The 22,854-nt window shown below is 36.3% G+C and overlaps 6 protein-coding genes across 10 annotated transcripts; 4 read left to right on the top strand and 2 right to left on the bottom strand.

Annotated features, from left to right (window-relative positions):
- The first annotated feature begins 4,166 nt into the window (after nucleotides 1–4,166).
- Nucleotides 4,167–5,959, top strand: LOC7468027 (uncharacterized). 4 transcript variants are annotated; one of them, XR_008059499.1, is made up of 3 exons: nucleotides 4,237–4,405; nucleotides 4,639–4,798; nucleotides 5,303–5,451. XR_008059499.1 is itself a non-coding variant. In XM_024604166.2 (3 exons), exons 1-3 carry the CDS (start codon nucleotides 4,262–4,264, stop codon nucleotides 5,880–5,882), a joined length of 879 nt encoding a protein of 292 aa, XP_024459934.2. In that variant the 5' UTR covers nucleotides 4,237–4,261; the 3' UTR covers nucleotides 5,883–5,959. The 4 variants fall into 4 exon arrangements, 2 of the variants coding, with proteins under 2 accessions (XP_002309102.4, XP_024459934.2); XR_008059500.1 differs by having other exon boundaries at nucleotides 5,279–5,417; XM_024604166.2 differs by having other exon boundaries at nucleotides 5,308–5,959.
- Nucleotides 5,960–6,811: 852 nt separating this feature from the next.
- On the bottom strand, nucleotides 6,812–11,488 carry LOC7468026 (uncharacterized). 2 transcript variants are annotated; one of them, XM_024604164.2, is made up of 3 exons: nucleotides 11,085–11,488; nucleotides 7,430–10,089; nucleotides 6,812–7,333 (listed from the first exon to the last, which is right to left on the bottom strand). In XM_024604164.2, the coding sequence occupies exons 2-3, from the start codon at nucleotides 10,067–10,069 to the stop codon at nucleotides 7,037–7,039; spliced, it is 2,937 nt and encodes a 978-aa protein (XP_024459932.2). In that variant the 5' UTR covers nucleotides 10,070–10,089; nucleotides 11,085–11,488; the 3' UTR covers nucleotides 6,812–7,036. The 2 variants fall into 2 exon arrangements, with proteins under 2 accessions (XP_024459932.2, XP_002308193.4); XM_002308157.4 differs by lacking the exon at nucleotides 11,085–11,488 and having other exon boundaries at nucleotides 7,430–11,067.
- A 2,096-nt stretch (nucleotides 11,489–13,584) lies between these two features.
- LOC7454971 (class I heat shock protein) lies at nucleotides 13,585–14,435 on the bottom strand. Its single transcript, XM_002308156.4, has one exon. It carries the CDS (start codon nucleotides 14,187–14,189, stop codon nucleotides 13,767–13,769), a length of 423 nt encoding a protein of 140 aa, XP_002308192.4. The 5' UTR covers nucleotides 14,190–14,435; the 3' UTR covers nucleotides 13,585–13,766.
- A 1,574-nt stretch (nucleotides 14,436–16,009) lies between these two features.
- Nucleotides 16,010–16,690, top strand: LOC7454970 (18.1 kDa class I heat shock protein). The gene has a single exon (XM_002309065.4). It carries the CDS (start codon nucleotides 16,153–16,155, stop codon nucleotides 16,612–16,614), a length of 462 nt encoding a protein of 153 aa, XP_002309101.4. The 5' UTR covers nucleotides 16,010–16,152; the 3' UTR covers nucleotides 16,615–16,690.
- Nucleotides 16,691–17,665: 975 nt separating this feature from the next.
- On the top strand, nucleotides 17,666–18,635 carry LOC7454969 (copper transporter 4). The gene has a single exon (XM_002309064.4). The coding sequence runs from the start codon at nucleotides 17,897–17,899 to the stop codon at nucleotides 18,341–18,343; it is 447 nt and encodes a 148-aa protein (XP_002309100.3). The 5' UTR covers nucleotides 17,666–17,896; the 3' UTR covers nucleotides 18,344–18,635.
- Nucleotides 18,636–19,842: 1,207 nt separating this feature from the next.
- LOC7468025 (copper transporter 2) lies at nucleotides 19,843–20,682 on the top strand. The gene has a single exon (XM_002309063.4). It carries the CDS (start codon nucleotides 19,985–19,987, stop codon nucleotides 20,429–20,431), a length of 447 nt encoding a protein of 148 aa, XP_002309099.2. The 5' UTR covers nucleotides 19,843–19,984; the 3' UTR covers nucleotides 20,432–20,682.
- The last annotated feature ends 2,172 nt before the right edge of the window (nucleotides 20,683–22,854 follow it).

Below are 22,854 nucleotides of genomic sequence, written 5' to 3'. Positions count from 1 at the left end.
TGAGATGGAAAAGGTTTAATTAATGGATGCATCAGTGGTGTTGGAGCATGAAAACGGGAAGGGCGGCTCGGTAAACGTGATCAAGACGTGTCAAGCAGCTTTACAGTCAATTATTCACGTGTTTGTTTTACACTTTTACAAACCTAACCCCAAGTATACGTGTGCTCATGCAGTGCATCCCCATGTATTTGTCGCCACGCTCTCTCTTATCTGAGTCTCCTATATACCCCATTGCCGTAGATGGATACCGCGAAATTGGAATAAATAAGCAGAAGAATTCAATTTCTTTTTTTATATATATTATTAAATCAGATTACAAGTTTTTTTTTTCCTTTTTAATCAGAGAGGAAATTATTGGCCTTGATATGTTTGGTTCATTACCACTCGCCGATTCTCCATATCTCAATTTTTCATAACAAGAAGTATTTTTTTTACTCATGCTGAGCCACATGTCGGATAATATTTTTATAATTCAGGATCAATAATGGTTAACCTTTATAACTTGAAATTGAAGACATGAAAGGTAATAATTTCATAGAATCCATAATAAAATAAATTAAAAAACTTAATTTTAATGAATTAAATATTGAAAGTTAAAAATGAAGAAAAAAATTATTTTTTTAAAATAATTCAATAAAAATAATTCAAGTAAACCTATATTGATGATAGGCGATATGCCATGGGACAGGACAAAGTTTTTTGAACATAAAATGAAGAAGTTAAAGTGACACTAGAGTTTCCAAGCAAGCAAAAACACAATTAAAACTCCGGTTATTAAGTTAATTGTGTATAATTAGCTTTGTTATTTTAAAAATATTAAAAAAATAATTCTAATTTAATAATATGAAAAATAAAGTAAACCAAAACGAATATCCTAAACCTAGGCTAATCATCTAAATTCATGATCGTGAAATTCTAGATCCGAGCTCAATTAAAAAACCCAATTTCTAACCAAATTAATGTTGAATGATGAAATAAAAAATAATCAATTAAAAAAAATTGCCAAATAAAAAAAATTAGCAATCAAATAATGAGGATCAAACCTGATAAGAGAAAAATAAGAAGGATGAAATCATAAAAAAATCAATTTTAAAAATTATCTCGATTAAAAAAACAACAATCAAATTAATGTTAAAAGATAAAATAATAAAACAATCAATTAAAATAAATTGCCAATGAAAAAAAATCAAAGGAATGAGAATCAAATTTGATAGGAAAACAAAATTAAAAAGGATGAAATCGTTAAAAAATCATCTCAATTAATAAAATAGCAAGAAGAAAAAGAAAATTAAATTTGAGAGATGAAAAAATTGAAATTAAATGAAATTAAAAATAATTTTTTAATTGAAATAATTTATTCAAATAAAAAAATCACAACTAGAAGAACATGAAATAAAGTTAAAGAAGAAATAAATTGAAGGACGGATATGAAATATTCTAAAGCTATTGTGTAATTCGAGGAGAGAGAGAGAAAAAATCCATTTGGTGCCAAACCGGTGAAGGTACTATACACGTGCCACCCAAGGAGGCAGACACCACTTGGATGAATTGAAAAGGATGATAAGACTTTTTTTGCCACTAACACATGCATTACCTTAAGATGTTAGAGTGACTCACACGCTGGTGACTGAGCTGCACTCGTCAGTGATTTTATATATATATATATATATATATATATATATATATATATATATATATATATAGTAATTAAAATACCAAATTGCCTTTAAGCCCACCTGAAAATAACAAAAAACAAAAAAAACAATGTGAGCCCCCCCAGGTGAATGACGCCTTGTCCACGGTACTTTTGTTGTGCTAATTAGGTTATGTTAATTTTCGGATTGGATATATGGTAACATACTGGATTGTCCACGCCTTGTATTTATTTAAAATAATATAAAATATAAGCATTTTAAAAAAGATACAAGAAAAGGGAAATTAAGGCAAAAAAAAAAAAACAGTTGATAATTCATCTCCCCTTTCTTACTTCTTAGGGGCCCCCAATTCACAGCTCAGGTCCCTAACTTTCTTTGCTGGCTATTTGTTTGTTGCATCAGCTCCCTTTCGGCAGTGGCAAAGAGGAGCGATGAGGAGCCAGCCAGCCAGCCAGCACCTTTGTTTTTGCGTAAATGGCAGCATCTTACCTTCACGATCTTCGTTATTGGCTTAGAACCACAAGATGCCATCAAAATGTGGAAACAACTTGGTGGTACCATGCATGAATAGTCAATTTAAACTTGAAAATCCCGATGCCCTTAGTCTCAAGGAAATCTACCTTTAATTTCTGCACATAAAAGTTCTCCAGATTGGAAGGTCCCCCCGATCGTGGTCCATAGAACACAGCTCAACGAACAATATTGTATCATCCCCACCACCTTTTCTTGGATAGTGTTGGGTTTCTCTTCTTTCTTTTCAGACGGGGGACAGTGTTGGATTCTTGAAACGGATTGTTATTAATTTATAGCTTTCCCAATACATTAGCATATATGCTCTGAAAAAAAGACATTTTGTGCACAACGTAGAACTTGAGTTGGTCTCATGATTTGTGCTCCGACTGGGTTTCAACTGCGGCCAATTTGAAGCCATGAGTAGCTACTACTTTCACTCGGATTCTTCACAACAACAACAAAAATCAATTTCTTAGAATGATATTCTTAGTCAATTCAATTCCAAACAGCGTCTAGGGTTCTCAGTTTTCATTAAAAATAGCACAGTAATAATGTTTTTTTTAAATAAAAAAATATTATTTTAATATATTTTTAAATAAAAAATACTTTTTAAAAAAACCTTACCAACGCTTTTGAAAAATCTCGTTCTCGACTACCCGTCTGCTCACGTAAACAAGTTCTCTCACATGTTTTGATAGTAGAAAACAATCTTGTAAATTATGTGGGATCGATCCATTTATCGAGAACAAGAATGCTTTTCTACTCATTAGTTAACAGTTAATTGCTCGATCTGCCTTTAGATTAAAAGAAAAAAATCCCTCTCGCTGCTATCAATAAATTAGAAGTTAAAAGAAGACCGGCATGCACATAGAAAATGTTTTTGATTCGTAAAAATAATAATTTTCATTACACCATTGGAGCTGTCAGGTAAGGTTAGCTGGTGGGTTAAGCGAGTGATTCTTCTCTCTCGACTCTCGAGAAGATGGAGTCTGTAAGAATACAACTTTCTGACCAAGTTTTTCCTCCGACCACTTGGTAGTTGGTGCCCATAATATGGTCAAATATTGCAAAAAATATTGACTTGACTTCAAAGCCGGCCCCACACCAACCATCGTTTTCTAGAGGGGCCACGTGATTTGGCAATTTGTTTTTTAATCTTCTCAACAAAGGCATCAGATTGCAAGTATTACGCAGCTGAAGTTTCACAGCTACTGTACAGAGGAAATTTCACAAGGCATTTGGGGTCTTGGCTTGTTGACATGCACGATGAAATGGAATGGATGGCAGCTAAAATCAATGTTTTTGTGTTTTTGGTAGTTATTATTTTTTAATTTTAAAAAATTTATTTTATATCAGTATATTAAAACAATACAAGAACATAAAAACAATTAAAATTAAAATAAAATAAAATTAAAATTAAACATAAAAAATAAATAACCTCTGATCTCATCCATCAGAACTTAATCTGACACCATGTAAGAAGTTTCTTGTAAAGAAGACACATGGTTTATCTACATAAATTCCCGGTGTTCTTGATCTACAAGTAAAAAGGGTGTTTCGTTTTTCAAACTATAAAGCACCTTGATTGATGGCAACATGCTCTCTTCTGCACTACTATTTATCTAGCACGTGTTCACTAATGAGATGTATATGCTTTTTTTTTTTTTTTTTTAAAGTGAGTTTGAATTAAGAATAAATAAAATCTAATGCATTTTCAAATGTTTCTTCATGGTTTTGATATCCTATATCAAAACTATAAAAAATAGATAAAAAATTAATTTAGTTTTTTTATTCAAAATATATTAAAAAAAAACTTCTAAACACAGTCTAAATACATCATTAAACATAATCTAAATTCAAATAAAAAGTAAAAATTATATAAATACACGGGTTCTACGTTTAAAAAGGCTGAAAATATCTTGTAATTTCTCTCTTGTGGTTCTAAACGATCTCCTACAGCCCATGAACGATTGTTTTGTTAGCTTTTTGAGCAGAAATCAGAATACAAAACAGATGAGCCCATTCTATGATTTTCAAGGCAAAGCCCATATGAAAGTCGAGATCTATCATCTTTCTCAGAATGGCCTTAACAGATGCAGAACAACCTTGCCCTCCTCTGTTTCCATTCCCATCTACCAGAACATTCAAAACCCTACCTTAACTCTTGCCACTATTTTAGGTTTTGTCAAAAACCCACCCGAGTCATGGCTCTACATGGATCTAGCTCTTGCTACAAAGTGAGTTTTAATTCTCATTATTACTCTTTTTTTTTTTTCGTATCGTTATCTGACTCTGCTTGTTAATCTATCCATTACCACCCTTGAAACTTCATTTCTTTTTTATTTTATCTTCAAAAGATTTGAAATTGAATGTTCATTTTAATCAACCAGCAAATCCTGAAATTTCATTATGTTAAATTGTGGTTCATATAAGATTATTCTAATAATCATTAGCTTGCACGTTGTTGTAGGTAAATTTTATTGATATAAGAGAGTTTAAGAGACAGCAATGTTCATGGATCAATAGTTTCATGAGAATCCATAGTTTCTCTTCACCTTCCCTGAAACCAAACATATTTTTGTCTGAAAGACATCATTGTCTTAAAAAGTTACACATTGGAGGAGGAACCCGTAAGTTTCTTTGCTTTTCCATCTCTTTTTTCTTCTTTATAGTCTGACCTTGTTATTGGGCAAGTGAACCACAGCACTTACAGATGACAGCAAGTCTAAAACTGCTATTTTTTTAGTTTTTGATGATATCTGATTGAATATATTTATGTCACTTCAGTGTCTCTTCCATATTGATGTTCCAACCTGTATTGTCCTCGTCTCTTGTTGCGGCGGCAAACGTTTAGACATATTCTCAGATGGATTGATTAGCCATTTTTATTTTATGGTCAATGAGCACCCCCCTTCTAACCATGAAAAAAAAAGAAATAAAAAATCCAAGACTAGCGTGATAATTAATTGGCTTATGATTTACTCCTCGCAAGCAAGCGGAAGTGCCCCTAGTTGAACAGTGTTTATTGTGGGTCTGCATTTCTTCCTCTCTTTTTTTGTTTATCAGTTGCCTGCATTCCTCCTGTCTAAATTAGTGCTAGGTTGGAGCAGGTCTCTAATTGTATATTTGTATAGCACAGAACCCTTTGCACAGCCTGCCCGCTTATTGTCATTAAGAGCATGTCAAGTAAGAAGTGAAGATTCAGAGGAAGTGTCAAGTGGTGAAAGCATTGTATTGGATGAGCAGACCTTAATGCGTGAGCTTCAGGTTGCCATTGAAGAAGAGAACTATACCCAAGCTGCAAAAATCAGGGACAGCCTTAAGGTACTCCAGGAAGATAGCAAGGCTTCAGTACTGGCAGCAAATGCTCGTTTTTATAATGCTTTCAGGAAGGGGGATCTGGCTGCCATGCAGTCCCTTTGGGAAAAAGCAGATAATGTATGCTGCGTGCACCCAGGTGCTAGTGGGGTTCTTGGTTATGATGATGTCATGGAAAGCTGGGAGGTTGTATGGATGAACTATGATTTCCCACTAGATATCGAGTTGAAAAATGTTAGAGTGCATTTCAGGGGAGATGTAGGTTATGTTACGTGTGTAGAATTTGTGAGAACAAAAGGTCGCAGTTGGGGGGCACAATTTGTAACAAATGTTTTTGAGAAGATTGATGGTCAGTGGTTCATCTCCATTCACCATGCCTCACCTGTTGACTTGTAAGCTCCTCACAATTACATCACATTACATGCAAAAGATGATTGCCCCTATTTTGATTATGTAGATTCACTTGCATCACAGTTCAGTCCTGGTAATAAATGTTGGGTGCACAACTGCACACGTGCTCGCATGGCTTACAAAGTTTCAGCAACCCTCTCTCAGTGATCTTAACACCTTAAATCTATTACCTATACAGTAGATTGTGAGAAATGTTTCTGAAAATTGCATTTATAATCAGGTTAGATCTTAAAAACTATAGCGTATCGTGTATGTTAAAAGGGTACTGTTATGTTTGGGTATGTGCCCAAAGTATCTCCTAAACAAAGAGGATCATTTACCAGGCATTGGATTGCAGGATATGGTTTATTTAGCGTGGTGTTCTTGACAGAGCCTGGGCAATTGACATCCACTTATTTGAGCTCAAGATGCAATTCCGGTGATTGGATCAAACATTCAAACAGCTGCTATGATTCCATAGTAACATTGTCAAGAATGGGCTTTGATATCCTACTAATATTGTGAAAACTAAGATGAGCAAAATCATATGGTTGATGTTTTCTTTTTGTAGAGCATAAACTCAACACCAGCACATTTCTGGTTAAAAAGAGCCACTATCAAGTACGATGATACCGCTTCTTTCTTGATCATCCCTAGTTCTTCCCCTTTCTAGCCACAACCCGCTTCATTCAGTGTCTTACGAAATTAGATTTTCGAATACTGGCAACAATATCATGATGACTTAGAAAAGCACCGTTACTTTAAGCCCTCATAATTTACCACATCAATCTACAGATTTATCATTTCATTCTAAAATGGAAAGCTTAACATGAACGCCACAATCTTTCCTGTTTCAAAAGAAGTTTTGCACGAGGCACTATAAAGTCGCTGTTCTGTGATGATAACGTATTTTTTTTTGCCTTCTAAAAACTGTGTACTCTCTGAATTTCAGAGCTGTATATTTCATGGCATTGTTTTCTTTACACTCAACACAAGGGTGATATTAGTGGTGATTACAGCTGACGAAAAATCATTCCGACCCAAGTCAATGAAAACCAATGCGATCAATCATGAACGCCCCATCTCTAATCCCTCTTTTGCCATTTCAAGAACTTTAGCAACTATACACCAACAGCAAACAGCCTCCTGGCACGAACCCACTACACCCTTTCAAAAGGGGAAAGAGGGGGGCTTAGAGTGTATTTCACATGTGTCTTCCCTGAGGGCATGGTGTGGATCGTCTTTGTTACATCACTGGAGTTCCTTGGTTCCTGTTGAAACTTTTCACCGGAAGCATTGCTGACATCCAGAAGATCAGTTGATTTTTGACAGCTTATAACCGTGACACCAATGAAGAATGCCTGTAATGAAGAAATTGATGAACTGAATTCAATCGAATACATTCCCTTTTCCACTTGTGCCAAACTGAAGATAGGCTGATCTTGTTGGTTTGCTCCCTGCATGAGTGGATATACAAAATAAGATGCCTGCCTATATAGTGACACCACGAGGGCGGTGAACATAAATTCTCAGCTAAAACACAAATGCAGTACCTCAGAGAAAAGTTCAAAACAATCTGGCATAAGGCAACTTTTGGATGTCCTTGGAATCTCATTACACTGGCTTCCATTGGAGAGTATGCGTAGTTTACAACCAACATCCCAACCTCCACAGTCGCATGATCCACCAGATCTCCACCGATGTATCAATGGAGAAGGAACTCCCTCGTTTGGCAAGCTATGATTACCACCGGGAAGTATGACAGTAGTAGCACTATTTGAGTGTTCAGTTTTTCCCAAGTTACCAGAACATTGACTTTCTGGAAGGCACTGTGAGGAGCCCTTGTGCATCAAGTTATCATTTTGATCAGTCTGCCGCAGGTCAAGGCCTGAGATTTCATTAAGCATTTTGACAACAACTGCTGCAAGCTCCCTATTTGCCACGAACCTTGGCGATGCCTGATCTGCCTGACTTAGGTCGACACCAAACAAAACAGACTCTTTCACCTTAATCTGGCAAATAGAGCTTGGTCCAGTCAAAGCAGAGATAGAAGAGCTATTATTAACCTTCATGCGGCCAATCACATTGTAGATATAGCCACAACTCTTCTCTTTACTACCTTGATTTATCCAGCTACCACTCTTTTTCTTGATTTCATCAATTGTATAGAATGTATAGTCGCAGCCTGAATCATTCTTCTGAGGTGATGATAACTTGTTCATGGTGGCTGCAAGAATGTTGCTATTGTTGCCAACCGCAAATCTGAACAAAGGAACTCCGTTCCTTATTGTAAGTTGCAGGAGAGCTTTTATTCTTGGTGGCTCATGCTTTTCATCCTTAAGTGGTTCAGTAGCATCAAATCGCTTCAAGTTGAAGGAATTCAAGCTATCCTTTAAAGAGTCATTTTCAGCTGAAAGAAGTGTCCTCGAGCTCCTGGACTTCAGCAGAGGATCTAGCATCCTTCTCAACGGGCTGGATCTAGCTCTGTTATGACCACTTGCCTTCTCTCTGTTTGAATTATCCAAACAAGCAAAACCTTCGGATATCACGGGGCCAGACTTCGTGGAAATGTAGGTGGAGCTCAACTGTGGGACAGTTGAACTCTCCTTGAAGCTGAAACTCCTACTCATTCGACTTAAGCTGAAGCTAAACCGGCGATTTGGTGAAGGATGCCTGCCTTTTCTTGCCATCACTTCCATTGTTTCTTGATCCAAAGTATTTGAAGTTTCAATTACACTTCCTTTCGCAGCCCTACCACTGCTCTCTCCTGCAAATTTATCTTCAGACAGTCTAATTGGCATCTTACTTGAACATGCAGATGTGTCGGATGCATCAGCTGACGTCTCTGCACCCCGTGTAACCATTGCAGCGTGCAGCGATTTGTGGGGTTCTGTGTCAGTTTCCTTTCTAGAAATCAGCGAGCATGGGTGCAGAATTTCAGAAGGTTCTGAAGACTGAGCTTCCACATGAGAAAAGACATCTGACAAGCTCCGTCGGTGTGTTTCATTCAAATCCTTATCCAGCGGTGTCCTTGGTTCCTGAAGGGAGCAATTTGCGGGGAACTTTTTTGGTACAAGGAGAACTATGTTGTTCTCCATGGATTGGTGTTGAGGAGAAAGATCAATAGAAGATTCCTGCAACTCCTCTATTCCCTTCTTAGTTTTACCATCAGCAACATTCTTTGCCTTAGAACTGGGCGAAACATCATGGCTTCTCAACTGTGATGATGGAGCTCTGATCCTTGATGTAATCGTCTGATCCAATGGTTTTCTCTTTACTTCTAGCCCTTCCTTCTCCCCAGCTCTCTTCTCGGCCGCACTGTCACAAGCGCTCATATTCACCTTGGACCTGATTGAGATACTGTCATATCTTGAGTTTGAAGACCGACTTCTAACTTTAGAAGTGATCTTCTGATTTACATCTTCTCTTTTCCCCTGTTCAAGAATGACATCTGAATTATTTCTGCCAACAGACTTGTTGGTCCTTCGTACTTTTTTCTGCCCGTTCACACTGCTCTTGGAAGAAGTTTCAAAATCTTGAAAGCATGAAGCATTCTGGATAGGAGGTTTGGAAGCTCGAGAAACATGGTCTCTGTGAGAAGAGTTCAGACTTGAAGAAAGAGAAGGATGCTGCTTGCTTCGGTGAGCGAGAGTGTTATTGCGAACCGCATTTGGAGTAGCGGACTTCATAGTAATTTTACTTGGCAAATTGCTGCTAGTCAATGATGTGCTATTGCTATAACTTGCTGCAATCCTCCATTTCTCTAGACGTGACCAGTCCAAAACTCCAACATTCAAAGCCTTATCCTGTATACTTTCACTTCTCTCCATGCGCTGGAGATAACCTGGCAAATCTGACATATACTTTACAAGCTCGTCATCCTTTCTTGAATTTCTCTTGACAGAGTGCAGCTGGTGGTTGTTCCCTGAAGTTTTTGGTTGGACCAAGATCCTATCATTTGCATGAAGTTTCAGTTCACGAGGCATGTCAACACATCGCTGACTACCATAATATTTTGCTTTCAACTTGTCTTGATGTTTTAGACTCTGCATTGCTTGGGTTGGAAGAGCAGTATCCAAATGTTGCTGCCATCTAGAACTCTTCTTGAGCTCCAAACCGAATCCCCTTTCACTGGAAGGTTCTGAGCATGTACGACTTGATTTCACATCAGATGACATTTTGGACCCTTCCATTCTTCACTGACTCATTTTACCTGCAAAAGCACAAGGAAAAAGGGTTCTGATTCACTCTCCAGCAACTTTAGTTTCTCAAAATTCATAAGTTCACAAGTTGTTAGGAAGCTGAAATAACTCAACCTCATGCCCGCAAGAGAATATGCATACATATGTTTTTTTCACGAAGCAGAATGGAAGCAAGTAAAACATGGAAAAATTGAGAAGTGGCTAGAAAGACAATAGCCCGTGAGCAAGAACAGAGATAAATCCTAGGGGGGAAAACAGCTACTGGGATTTATGGAATTAGGTTCCTGGTTGCTGGGACTGTTTCTTCACCAGTCGTGGAATCCTAACACTAACCCTTATTCTAAATTTCAGATAAAGTAATAGAGATCCCTTCAGATAGTATCCCAACAAATCACCCAGCCCATTTCAAGAATCCACTGTTTTCGTCAATGGCAGTTCATTTCAGTTTAAAAACCAGAAAGAAATAGTATAAATATTCTTTGGCTGTTTGACATGGGAAATCCAAATCATCTTTCAACAAAACAATCGATTTTCAACTTCCAATAATTTTAATCAAGCTAAAATCAATATCACAGTTAATTAAAAGAACATGCATCAGGGAAAAAAAAAACAAGAAGGAAATTAAATCAGAATGGGCGGTCAGGTATCTCCTTGTTGATCTTCGTCTCTAAACTGATGCAATTTTCATACTTTCTTGCTCCAATTCAAACAAAAACCCATGTTCACAATCAAGTCAGAAAAGTAACAGATCTAAACAAAATGCAGGTTCATCCAATAATTTGGCGACAGAGAAATCTAATAGAAAAAGAAGAACCCTGAAAATCATGAGTTTTCCACTAACAATGGAAGCCAGTCTAGCCATTAATCATCATTTGGTGGAAAAGACAGATTAATTATTATATCACAAAAAGAAACATGAATATTTCCACATCCAGTATTTCCCTCCAGTTTCTCAGAAACCGAACAGAGCTAGGAGCGAAAACGAAGACGGGACTAGAAAACATACCAGAAAACAAAAAAAGGAGGAGGAAATGCAGGTTCAAGAAACGAAAAAGAAGAAGAACGCGAGGCCCGAAAAAGATCCGATACGTAAAAAAGCAGGCAGTCGTCTCTCAGTCCTGATGGGGCACTGGAATCATTGTCATTATTTATCTTTCTTGAAAACAAACAAGTGTAACGTGGATTATATGCAAAGAAAAGAATTACTCCTCCGGCAGATATCAACAAACAAAATAATAAGTCTTCCTTCTTTTCTAATCCTCCAAGACGAGGGTTTTTTTCGTATTCCTTCGAAACGGCAAAGAAACAAGGAGAGAGACAGAGAGAACAGCGAGGTGGTGAGTGAATAGAGAGTTGGAGACAGAGAGTGGCGTTTTGTTTCGTTATCAATGGTCAGACGCATAAAAGCAAAGAGCGAAAGCAGAGAGAGTAGAATAGGGCAATACACTAGACTAGACTACAGGGCTTAGCTAGCGAGGTAGGGTCCCACAGGCATGACTTCTTTCCTTGTAGCGAATCCCGAAGCTCAACTGTGGGGACACTTGAGGTGACGTTAGCGCCACACCCCCGCGCTTTTGTTTCCTTTCATTTTGGGATTAGTATTTCTCTGGGGGGAGGTTTAAGGATAAGGCAAAGGTTAATTAAGGGGGGTTTTAATTATTTGTTTTACTGCTAATAATAACTCTGCTTCTAGACGTTTCAGATTTTTAACAGCTGAAGGAAAAGAATTATATAAAAGTTTTTTTTTTATTATTATAGTAGTGATTATTTTTAAAAATATATATATTTACTGTAATTACGTTTTATTAGCAGTTTCAGGGGTTGCCTTGAGTATAATTTTGAACAACTTTCCTCTTTAATTAATGCAATAAAACATTATAAATACGAGTTTAAAACGCTTTTTCCCCCTGTACAGAGAAAGGAAAAGGGTAGAGAAGCTGCTTTTACATCCTGCAAGACACAGTAGTACTAATCTCTTCGAGCTTTTTTCTTTAAACAAAAAAATATCTCAGTGTGTTTCAGAATAAACATTATAATTACGACAATTTAAATAAATTACCTTGACTAGAATAGTATTATTTGCAAGTATATAATAAACATAATAATAAAAAATGTAGCAACATATTAGGATTTGTCCGGTTATAGGAAGATAGATATTAAAGTTATTTACTCTTGCTAAAGAGATAATTACGGAGACTTAACTAGTCAATTAGCCACTAAATTATATATATATATTTGCTGGTAGCTAGCAAAGTCATAGCATTTTCCATGTTCATTGTAAATTAGATCATCCTAGTTTGAAAAAGAGGCAGTCTACAAAGGAAAGCAGTGGCCTCCTTTGAATAAACAAGAGCATGCTAAAAACCCCACATGAAATATTTGATTGCGGGGAATCTTGTGCCCATTTTTCCTTCCTTATCTAATCCCCACCTCCTTCAAGCTTGTCGTATACCAATCTTGGCATGCATGCTTTCATTTTCCATCCCTTTATTGCAAGGCGTTTTGTTTTGGGGCCGATCCGATCGATCTCGACTTTGATAAAGAAGCTTAATGTGAGGAGGTTTCCTCGTACAGTGAATTAATTGCGAAAACAAGTTCCTTTTTTCTAGTGAAATGGACAAAATATGCAGTTGCAAGGGAGAGTTTGTTTTTCCTTAAGGATCAGTGCCCCTCTTTCCTATAATCATGTCTTTTTCTGTCGAGGGTTATCATTCTACGCAGTTGTCCAGCTTGTGGTTTTCCATGTATATGATTTCTATAGTAAAGCCTATGGTGATAAATTCACAGCACAACTTGCCGGGAGTTTCGTCGGTTTCTTTGCTACTTGAGCCAGAAATCACCATGCACCACGGCTACTAATAGTAACGATGCTGACGGGTCAGCTTAGACACCATTAATTGTGGAATGGTTTCTTTCTTAACCTGTGTTACTATTTGTCATTTTCGGTCTTGCGTGAACCGTTTCTGCAGTGAGCCTGTTCCCTTTGTTGATCTTTTCTACACTGCCTTTTTTTTTATATGGCTTGACTATATATATCCAGTTTTGTTTTCCCAGGGGGTTTGTTCCCTCTTTGTCTTCTGTTTATCCTTTACATGTATTTGAACTTACTGGTGCATTGTGCTCTCGGTTTATAAATATATCCTTTTACAAAAATTGATGACGTCCTGGAAAACTTCAAACAAAGATAAATTTTCTTGGACTGCATCCGAGAGTGTGCCCAAGCCTTGGGCTGCAAGCTGGATCAGGCCTTTTGGTCCTTTTTTTCTTTATCGTTTTTTTTTTTTTTTTTGCTTGGCACATAAAAAATATTTTCGTATTGCGTACGGCTCGGTGTTTTGTTTATTATGGGATCATCATTATCAAAAAAGAACGGTGGATATCATCGAGTTTTGCTCATTGATACCAAAATGTGAAAATATTTTTCTCTCTTAAAAGATATAATAATATAGTTCAGTTTGAATGTATGTTTTAATTTCTCTGTTAATCTAAATTTAATCGAATTTAAGTTATAATTAAGAACAGATTTTATTACCACAATATATCTCGTTTACACAAACGTGCATTTTCTGAGAAAGACAAAGGATACATACCAAAGATCATACGCAGAAATATAACATCACAAACATTGATAAAATTAACTTCGCAGAATCACAAAACGATGGATGACAAGACAGAGATATTTACGTACTCAGCCGCTGATCTCAATGGACTTGACCTCAGGCTTCTTCTCCTCGGACTTGGGAATCGTAACAGTCAAAACCCCATTCTCCATTGATGCCTTCACTTCATCAACTTTAGCATTCTCAGGCAACCAGAACCTCCTAAGGAATTTGCCACGACCTCTCTCAACACGATGCCACTTATCGTTTTTATCCTCCTTTTCAACACTTCTTTCTCCACTTATCTGAAGAACCCTTCCTTCTTCAATCTCAACTTTCACTTCCTCTTTCTTCAGCCCAGGAAGATCAGCCTTGAATACATGAGCTTCTGGGGTCTCCTTCCAATCAACTTGCGCGCTAGCGAAACTTGATATCTCATTAGTACTTGAACCAAATGGTGACCAGATGTCAGTGGAAAGTGGGTTGCTAAGCAATGATCGAATCAGAGACATGATGAAAGCTTGTTTTTGTTTCGAGTATTTGATAAAATTTGGTTAGCAAGTGAGAAGCCAACACCTTTTCTTTCACCGATGATGGATATCCAAGGAAGGGGATGGTCATATAAATAGGGAGTGTTGTGGGGTCTTTGAAGTTTCTGGGCGCTTCTCTCTTGAATGATATGAATGAGGTCTGGATGTGCCATGCTTCATCTATAACCTTCCACGGCCTTCTGTTTCTTCATCCTTCGTGGAGTCTTCCTTTGGGCGCTTCTCTCTGGGCGATTCAATGTCTTTTGAATCCTCTGGATGTTCATCATGGCTTCTTTTTTTCTTCTGGATACTTCCTTTGGGCTTTTAGGTTATTGGATCAGGATAAAGTGAATAATTTCAAATGTTAATAAATTGAGCGTTTAATGCTGGAAGTTCTTAAAGAACCTGACGCCCCTGATCATCCTGATCATAGGAGAATAATGGGCTTTTCGCTCTTTTGATTAACTTAATGAGCTTGTTTGTTTTAATATACAAGCTAGTGTTTTATTTCTCTTCTGAGATTAGTCTCCATCATAAATTCTTCTTCTTCTTTTGCCTATTGAAACAAAATCACACCAGGATTTTTATGGAGCTTAAATATCTTATTAATTATTTTTTAATTTATTGTAAAAAAATAGATACAACCTAAAAAAAAAATTTAATGAAGAAGATATTCTTATAATTTTTTGTGGGTCATGAATCTCATCTTCTCTTTTTTCTTTGTATTTTTTTTTTTTAAGGTGAGCCCAGAGAGTAACTAATAGGATACCACTAGAAATTAATTTTAGAAACACAAAAGGTTAGGAAAAGAAAAAAAAATCTTAATTATGAAACTGGAGCAATTTGAGCTAATTTTCATTATTATATAAATAAAAAGATTGCTCTTTACATACAGCATAATTGTTTATTGTATTAATACCTTTGAGGAGCTGGGAAAGGTAAGTGGGATTACTACCATTAGCATTTCGTTGAGTTTGAAGGCCATTTATTTATATATATTTGAAAGAATTACAATTATTATATCTTTGGGTTATCACTAATTATTTTTATTTATTATACTGACGGGTCTGGAAGTACAGGCCTTAATGTATGGGCCTGATATTGGATGGGCTTTCGAACTACGCTCTTAGATTCACAAGTCCAAGAAACTTTATTTGCCTTCTGGAGAGGTCGTTCGACCCGACGGATTGGACTCAAAAATTTTATGCTTGGGCTCCACACATCACCTTCCATAACTCCACCTAGCACACGACCGTCACTTTGCAGTTTCACACTGTTTCTGTCTTTGTTTTTAAATACTTTTTAAAAGTAATTTTAGTTTTAAAAAATATTAAATTAATGTTTTTAATGTTTTCTTATTTAAAATGATGATATCAAACATAAAAAAAATAAAAAAATATTTTAATATATTTTCAAATAAACAATTCACACTACAGTCCCCAACACTTGTATATTTTGTCACGGAAGGGTGTTTACCACCAATATATAAATAAGCACCGGCTAGCAAGAAGGAAAGGGTATTTTCCACCAATTTTTTTTTAGTCTCAACATTATTATATATATATATAGGTGGATTGATGCAGCCCTGACATAAAAAAAAGAGTAAGAAATAAATAAAAAGAAAGTTGTTATTCTGATAAGGACCAGACAATTATGCACAAATGACAGCCGGTCCATGAGCACCGTGTATAATCAACCGGAATTTCATTCCAGATTCTTTATATCTCGCAATCATTTAATTCAAGAATACTATCCATTTCCACACTTCCATAAAGATGATTCTCCCCAGAAAAAAAACCATCCACTCTCGCCTGACATGGAAGACAAATATTAACCACAATATTCCCCTCATTTTGCAATATAAATACAGGTTGCATGTAGCTTCCCTGACCCAGCATCGAGCAGTACTGAATTGCGAGTTCTAGACAAATTTGTGCTTGCAGAAATGTCCATCTATGGCGAAGTGCACAACCCTTTCAATAACTTTGTTGTTTGGGATCCCTACCATCGTGACAATCACTTTGGAGCCCCTTTCGCTGCACCACGCCCAGCTTTCTCCTACGAAGCAACAGTGCCCCTTGTTAGTACCAAGATACACTGGAAGGAGACTCCAGAGGCACATATGTTCAGAGTTGATCTTCCTGGGCTTACAAAAGATGAAGTGAAGGTGGAGTTAGAGCAAGGCAATGTCATTTGCGTAATTGGTGAAAAGATTATCGAGAAAGAAGAGAAGGCCGACCATTCGTACCATTTGGAACGTAGTGGTGGCAAGTTTGTTCGAAGCTTTAGGTTGCCTGAGAACTCAAAGGCTAAGAACATGAAGGCTTGTATGGAAAATGGGGTGCTTACCATCACAGTTCCCAAGAAGGACATGAATAAGACCTCCAGACTCATCCACGTTGGATGAAGATGAAACTCCTGTCGCATTACTCTATGAGCAAATAATTTAATAAAGAAGAGGCTTCTCTCTAACTTAATTCTAATATTTTGCCTCATATAGACACATATTTAAAGCAAACAATTTCTGCTCAAAGTCCCAACAACTGTTGCTTACAATTTAGCAACGATATTATTGTAAAATAACATCGATATGACTTCTTCTTTTTTTGTTTGTTAATTAACGCAGAGATTTCATTACATTAGACCAAAGTTCTATTGTTGGCTTCCTTGTTATCGACTCTATAATTCTTTGGATAACGAACAATTCACTTAATTTTTTGAAGTTTTGGAACTTTCAGGATACTAAATGTAAATGTAAAACAAAACACAGTTAGTACGTATTAAATTAGTTCGACAATCAAGACCATCCTAACTAGTAGTCTTTTTTTTCACGAAGAAAAGATTTCAAAGACAAGACAGAAGGGTTTTGATGAATAAAAGAAAATACCTTTTTTTTCTGTTAAAAAAAAAATACTAAGATTATTTCTCTGAATCTAATATTAACCAAACCTGATTTTTAACAATTAAGATACAACGCAAAATTAGTAGAATTTTTCCAACCAAAATCAGGAATCTAATTAACAGAATTATTTTGGTCCAAACTGAATTTCTATTATACAATACCTACGTACCTCTTTCTCATTTATTTTTGGCATCGATCCGGAAACGAATATCTGAGATGAAAGTTAGGAACCTGCAGGCACATGGTTTTCTTGAACTAAAACCAAACAGCTGTGGCACTTGGCAGGCGTCTTGCCGCACAAGCCGATTCTTTACGTGGCATCATTCTTTTTGCCTGACCTACCAATTCCAGTACCATCCTGATTTCCTGCTCACTTTCGACCATGGATTGCTTCCAAGCGAGTAATTGCATATTTGTGGGAACTGAAATATAGATCAAGTATATTTCATTCCATTTTTTAAACAAGCCATATCACCAAAAGTGAAAGCATAAAATCCCTGCTATATAACAATAAGCCCTTTCGAAAGATAGAAACTTGTAAAAGTGGTGCCCATTTTAATGAACAAGTAGAAAGCAAGGTATTTCATGAAGAACCGTAATTTCTGCATCATCTACCTGAAACGTAATCTTACTGTCCTCCTATAAACCAATATAAAAACGCAAGCACAGAGATAGAATCTCATTCCACTCCACTTATCTCTCTATCACTCTCACTCTCTCACACACAGAGAGTCTTGAATAGTCTAGCCAACCCAAAGTATACCAACATCGCAGCCACTAGATAAATATGGGAGATCATGAGGTGATGATGCCACACCACGGTACCACCGTATCTTCTTCTCTGACAGAAGCGTGGGACACCACAGGCTTCACGCATCCCCACCGCAAAATGATGATGCACATGACCTTCTTTTGGGGCCATAAAACAGAAGTTCTTTTCAAAGGTTGGCCTGGTTCAAGCACTGGGATGTATGCTGTGGCCTTGACCTTTGTCTTTGCTCTTGCAGTCCTTGTGGAGGTGTTCAGTCTTTTCAGTGTCATCAAGCCAGGAACTAACAAGGCTGCTGCAGGCTTCTTTCAAACTGGAATGTATGCAGTGCGTTCTGGGCTGTCTTACATGGTAATGCTCGCTGTCATGTCGTTTAATGGAGGTGTCTTTCTTGCGGCAGTGGGTGGCCATGCAGTTGGCTTCGCTCTTTTTGGGGGTCGGGCTAAGAAGTCTGGTGGCTCTTGATATGGGTCTGAAAAAGGTCCGGATCTTCCTCCTTCGAAATGTTGAATTGATCTGAGTGATATTGTGTGATTGGTGAGCATAACGTTTTAGAGCTGACCGTTTATGGTGCAGATTTGTGTGAATAACACGGAAATAATATAAGATAGAGAGCCCGAGTCTCTACTTCATCGATCGTGCGTGATTCAAGATTAATTTTAATGATTTGTGCTTGGCTTTGTAATTATACTTTGTAGAGCATGTTTGATTATAAGTTTAACATTCTCAATTTTATATATTTAGTTTAAGAGTCTAATGGCATGGTTTCACTTTTAGGCCAAAAAAAAGTGCATATATTTCTTGGAAGATTTAGGTGTAAAGCATATTGTGGACGTGGCTAAACTAGCCGAGAAACTTAAAGGTAAAGGCGTGAAGAGTAATGACCTTCAATCTTGAAATTATCTTAAAAGCTGTCAAACAATCACTTTAATTTAATAATTTAGGTTAACATACTTTTTTAAATAAAAACTTTTTAAATTTAAAATTTATACATACTTGTATTATTTTGTATTTAATTTTTATCAAATAAATATATATAGTAAAATTTAAACTCGTAATCATTTGGTTATCAAGACAGTGATACTTTATTAAAAAATAAATTCAACTCAATAACTAAACTTAAACGGTTAAATAAAATTTTAAAATATAATTTATTTTAATTATTAATAAAAACATCCAAAACATCAAATGAACCTTACCCCAAGAAAAAAAGAAATCAACTAGAACAAAACAATCAACCTAGCGGGACCTGCACGTTGCTGGCGGTGAAGTTCGAATGAAATAAAATAAAATTTGGCTACTATTATTCGGACTCTTTTGTGTTCTCAAGGGCTCATTAAATTAATAAATTACTAGGCACTATAGTTAAAGTGACACCTTAATTTTGTTATTATCACATCTAATTTATAAAAACTAATATATATATTCTCAAAATTACATCCATTAAAACAATGAGAATCGGTTATTTCAAAGTCTAGGATTGATCGTTCGTGGTTAAAAACCCACGGAAAACATGTTCAATTCTGCCATCATTTTTTTTATTTATTTTACTCGTGTTTTTTTTTTTTCAATATTTTTATTTGAAGATTTAAATCCACTAAAACAAATGATTATCTTAATTCACATACTAGATTCTGATAAGAACTAATTAACAAAATGTGTGTTATTTAAAAAGCTGAAAATATATAATAAATATTGTGGTCCTAAACTAGGATATTAATTTAAATATTATTTTTGTGAAAGATGATATTATTTAAATGTATATTTTAGAGGTGTGATAAGTTTAAAATGTATTATTTTATCAAATGTTTTTTAAACATATTATTGTATCAAGATTTTAAGTTTATTATGCTAATTTTTATTTTTATTTTTAAAAAAGGTTTAAGCTGGTCATGCGCGCGTTTTGACCTATAAGCTGTCTCTTTCTCCTTGTCCTAATCACCTTTTAACACTTCATGTTTTTTTGTTATTAGCAAGAGAGAGAACTAGGCCTTCTTGTTTTGACCTCTCTTGTTTAAATTAGATGCACCCAAGAGAATACGATCATCACAAAATCAACCCTTGCTAATCTTGATACTTGATCTCTCTCTCTCAAAACAAAAAAAAATGTCTCAGGCTCATGATCACGATAGCATGGATCCTGGATCCATGTCTGATAGTGGCATGCATATGAGCCCATCAGACATGATGATGCATATGAGTTTCTACTGGGGAAAAGATGCTATAATCCTGTTCTCTGGATGGCCAAACGGCAGCCTCGGTATGTACATGTTGGCTTTCTTCTGTGTGTTCTTGTTGGCTGCTGCTATCGAGATCTTTTCGGTCTCCCCAACAGCTAAAATAGGCACTCACAATCCCATAGCGGGTGCGCTTATTCAAACCTGTGTTTATGCTGTTCGTATGGGTTTTGCTTACATGGTCATGCTTGCTGTCATGTCTTTCAATCTTGGAATATTTATAGCAGCCGTGGCTGGTCACACCGTTGGGTTCTTCCTAGTGAAGGTTCGTGCTCTTGCTATTGCCTACAAAAACGAAACCGCTCCCAAAGTTTGATGATGATTCAGTATGCATTTCACTGACCATGTATTTTCTCTTCTGTTTCCTCTGTCCGGCATGTTTGATCAAGCATCTTTATGCGTGTGCTTTGTTTTCTTCGCCCTCTTTTGTGGTTCAAGCTGCAGGAATTAATATAAAGTGTGCCGTTAAACTTCTGTTTATAGAACCCTATGAATTATGATGAATGATCGTATCCTGAACATGAGTCGATTGGTCCAATATGAATGAATGTGTTGATATTGCTTACATCCTTCCTGAGCATGGTTTGTAAGTTTTTGATCTTTCAATATAAAGCTATTTTTTCTCCGAAAAAGACTTTTATCGTAAATAATTTTATGGGAGTTTGTTTTTGGATTTTTCTGTTGGCCTGCCTAGTTCAGGAATCTTATTTTAACCATCGGATTCGAATCTGTCAACGTTGGGATCGATTGCAAGAGTACCTCTAGAATCCACAATCCATATGATGGAATCATTTTTGCCGAGCATTAATCTGAAATTCAGACACGGGAGTTTTTCTAAACTTATCTTAGCTTTTCTAACTTAATATGTTTAAGTTAGGAAGTCCATCAATATTTATATGGTAATATGGAAAATAAGTTCTATATTTATAGAAAAATATGTGAATTTATTTGCTAGAATAAGGGGGAGGAACGAAAAACAAAACAAGAACCATATTTTTCTAACTCGGAAATGCTATTCAAATTATTTAATTTAATAATAGGAAAATAAATATAAATAGCTTCCAGGAACAAATTCACGTATAAACAAATAAAACCCCATGACCAATGAAAACTAAAGTATACTAAGCTATAAAATAAATAAGAAATTAATGACATCATGTTATATGTTTTCAGTAGTTTACACTTATTGATTAATCTTGAAATTCGAAGTTAAAATATGTAGCAAATCATTAATATGATTGCAGAAAGAATTAAAATGAAGGCTTCATTCTTTTTCATTGAAATTTAATTACTGCTACCATCTCAATCTTAACTGAAGTACCTTGCAAGATAAAAAAAAAAAAAGTAACTTTTATTACGAAGTGGTATTAACAACGAATTCCCAGCAGCTCATGGTAATCGTTCCAAACAACTTGTGGTTTTTAATTTGGTGGGACTGCTTTATTATACAAGCTGAGTAAAGGATCAATACGGGACAAAAATCGGAATCAAAAGTTTCGGGTGGCTTAACACTTGCAAATGCCAGAGAAGTTTATTTTATTTCCTAGTTGCCCCCACAAGGGAGTTTTCAAGACCTTAGGATGAAGGGTGGATTTCTAGACCTTCTAGCCAAAAAAAATCGGAAGCTTGAAGAGTGGCAAGCTTGCCTAGCCATGCACGGACTCAGGTCCAAGCACTCTGTTTCCATTCTCTTCAAGGTTCTATATAAATGACAGCCATCACACGAGCACGAGGCACCAGATTGCTCTGACTGGCAGGTTGAAAATAAATGTACCGTCACATGATTGAGATCAAATGTAGTAATTCAACAACGTCCATTTTAAGCTTCAATGAAAATAGTATAATGAACCTCCTGTGATACGTTTTGTTTTTCCATGGATATATATCGTCATAAACGGAGCCCAAAAATTTATTTTCTTTGTGAGGCTACACTGAAAATGGTATACTGAACCTTCTTTAATATGTTTTTTTCCTTTCGAAGCCTGAATTAGCCAGCCAGACGATAGAAATAATGCTGCTTACGCCCAACCCTAAAGCTTTGTCATAATATCGTGCATCTTTGAAGCCCAGGAGCTGAAAAAAATCTTCTACCAGTTGGCCACAGGAGAGAGAACCATCCTTCTCTTGGTGGTTTTCATTTGTACTCTGCTCTTCCCCTCTGTTATCCGTTCCAGCATCAACGATTTCCCCAGGCATCTTGTCAAATAGTCCTTTAAATTGTCTCCTTGCCTTTTTCTCCACATCCTGCTCGTCAAAGCATGATATAAAATGTCTATCTCCGTCACAAATTGCAAAAGAATATGGTTGCAGGTTACCCACCTGCTGCTTCTGCTTCTGCTTCAGCTTTTTAAAAGCTGCTGTTGCATCAGGTTCAAATGACTTGTCGGCTTTCATCATCTAACATCCAGAAGCATGTTCAGATATCGATGTCAAAGAATTTGAAGCTCTTCACTGAAATCAACTACAGGCGTTACCATTTCAAAATCACCCCTTGCTTCCTCAAAATCTCCAACTTCCAGGGAGGCCATTCCACGGCGATAGAGGGCCTTGACATGTGCAGCATTTGCTCCCAAAACCTGCAGAATTTATCAGTAATGAATATCAACATCCAGATTCTGAAGGATGGCAAAGGCCTTCACGATAAATTAACTTGTAAAAAAGCACAGACATTGAAAAGCAAGGTATATTTTTTTTGTTCCCACTTCCCTGATAGGGGAACTTTTCTGCTCAATCGCCTCA

The sequence above is a fragment of the Populus trichocarpa genome, chromosome 6, assembly GCF_000002775.5.
Source record: "Populus trichocarpa isolate Nisqually-1 chromosome 6, P.trichocarpa_v4.1, whole genome shotgun sequence".
Lineage (NCBI taxonomy): Eukaryota > Viridiplantae > Streptophyta > Magnoliopsida > Malpighiales > Salicaceae > Populus > Populus trichocarpa.
Note: the sequence above shows the minus strand (reverse complement) of the source record. Positions and strands in the feature narration are given on the sequence as shown.

Bases quoted from the DNA above. Each gene is read 5' to 3' on its own strand.
- LOC7454970 (XM_002309065.4), top strand. From the start codon at position 16,153: ATGTCCATCTATGGCGAAGTGCACAACCCTTTCAATAACTTTGTTGTT.
- LOC7468025 (XM_002309063.4), top strand. From the start codon at position 19,985: ATGTCTCAGGCTCATGATCACGATAGCATGGATCCTGGATCCATGTCT.
- LOC7454971 (XM_002308156.4), bottom strand. From the start codon at position 14,189: ATGTCTCTGATTCGATCATTGCTTAGCAACCCACTTTCCACTGACATC.
- LOC7468027 (XM_024604166.2), top strand. From the start codon at position 4,262: ATGCAGAACAACCTTGCCCTCCTCTGTTTCCATTCCCATCTACCAGAA. The intron at 4,406-4,638 runs GTGAGTTTTAAT...ACGTTGTTGTAG, and splicing joins GATCTAGCTCTTGCTACAAA to GTAAATTTTATTGATATAAG. The intron at 4,799-5,307 runs GTAAGTTTCTTT...TGTATAGCACAG, and splicing joins ACACATTGGAGGAGGAACCC to AACCCTTTGCACAGCCTGCC.
- LOC7468026 (XM_024604164.2), bottom strand. From the start codon at position 10,069: ATGGAAGGGTCCAAAATGTCATCTGATGTGAAATCAAGTCGTACATGC. The intron at 7,334-7,429 runs GTACTGCATTTG...CCACTCATGCAG, and splicing joins GTTTTGAACTTTTCTCTGAG to GGAGCAAACCAACAAGATCA.
- LOC7454969 (XM_002309064.4), top strand. From the start codon at position 17,897: ATGGGAGATCATGAGGTGATGATGCCACACCACGGTACCACCGTATCT.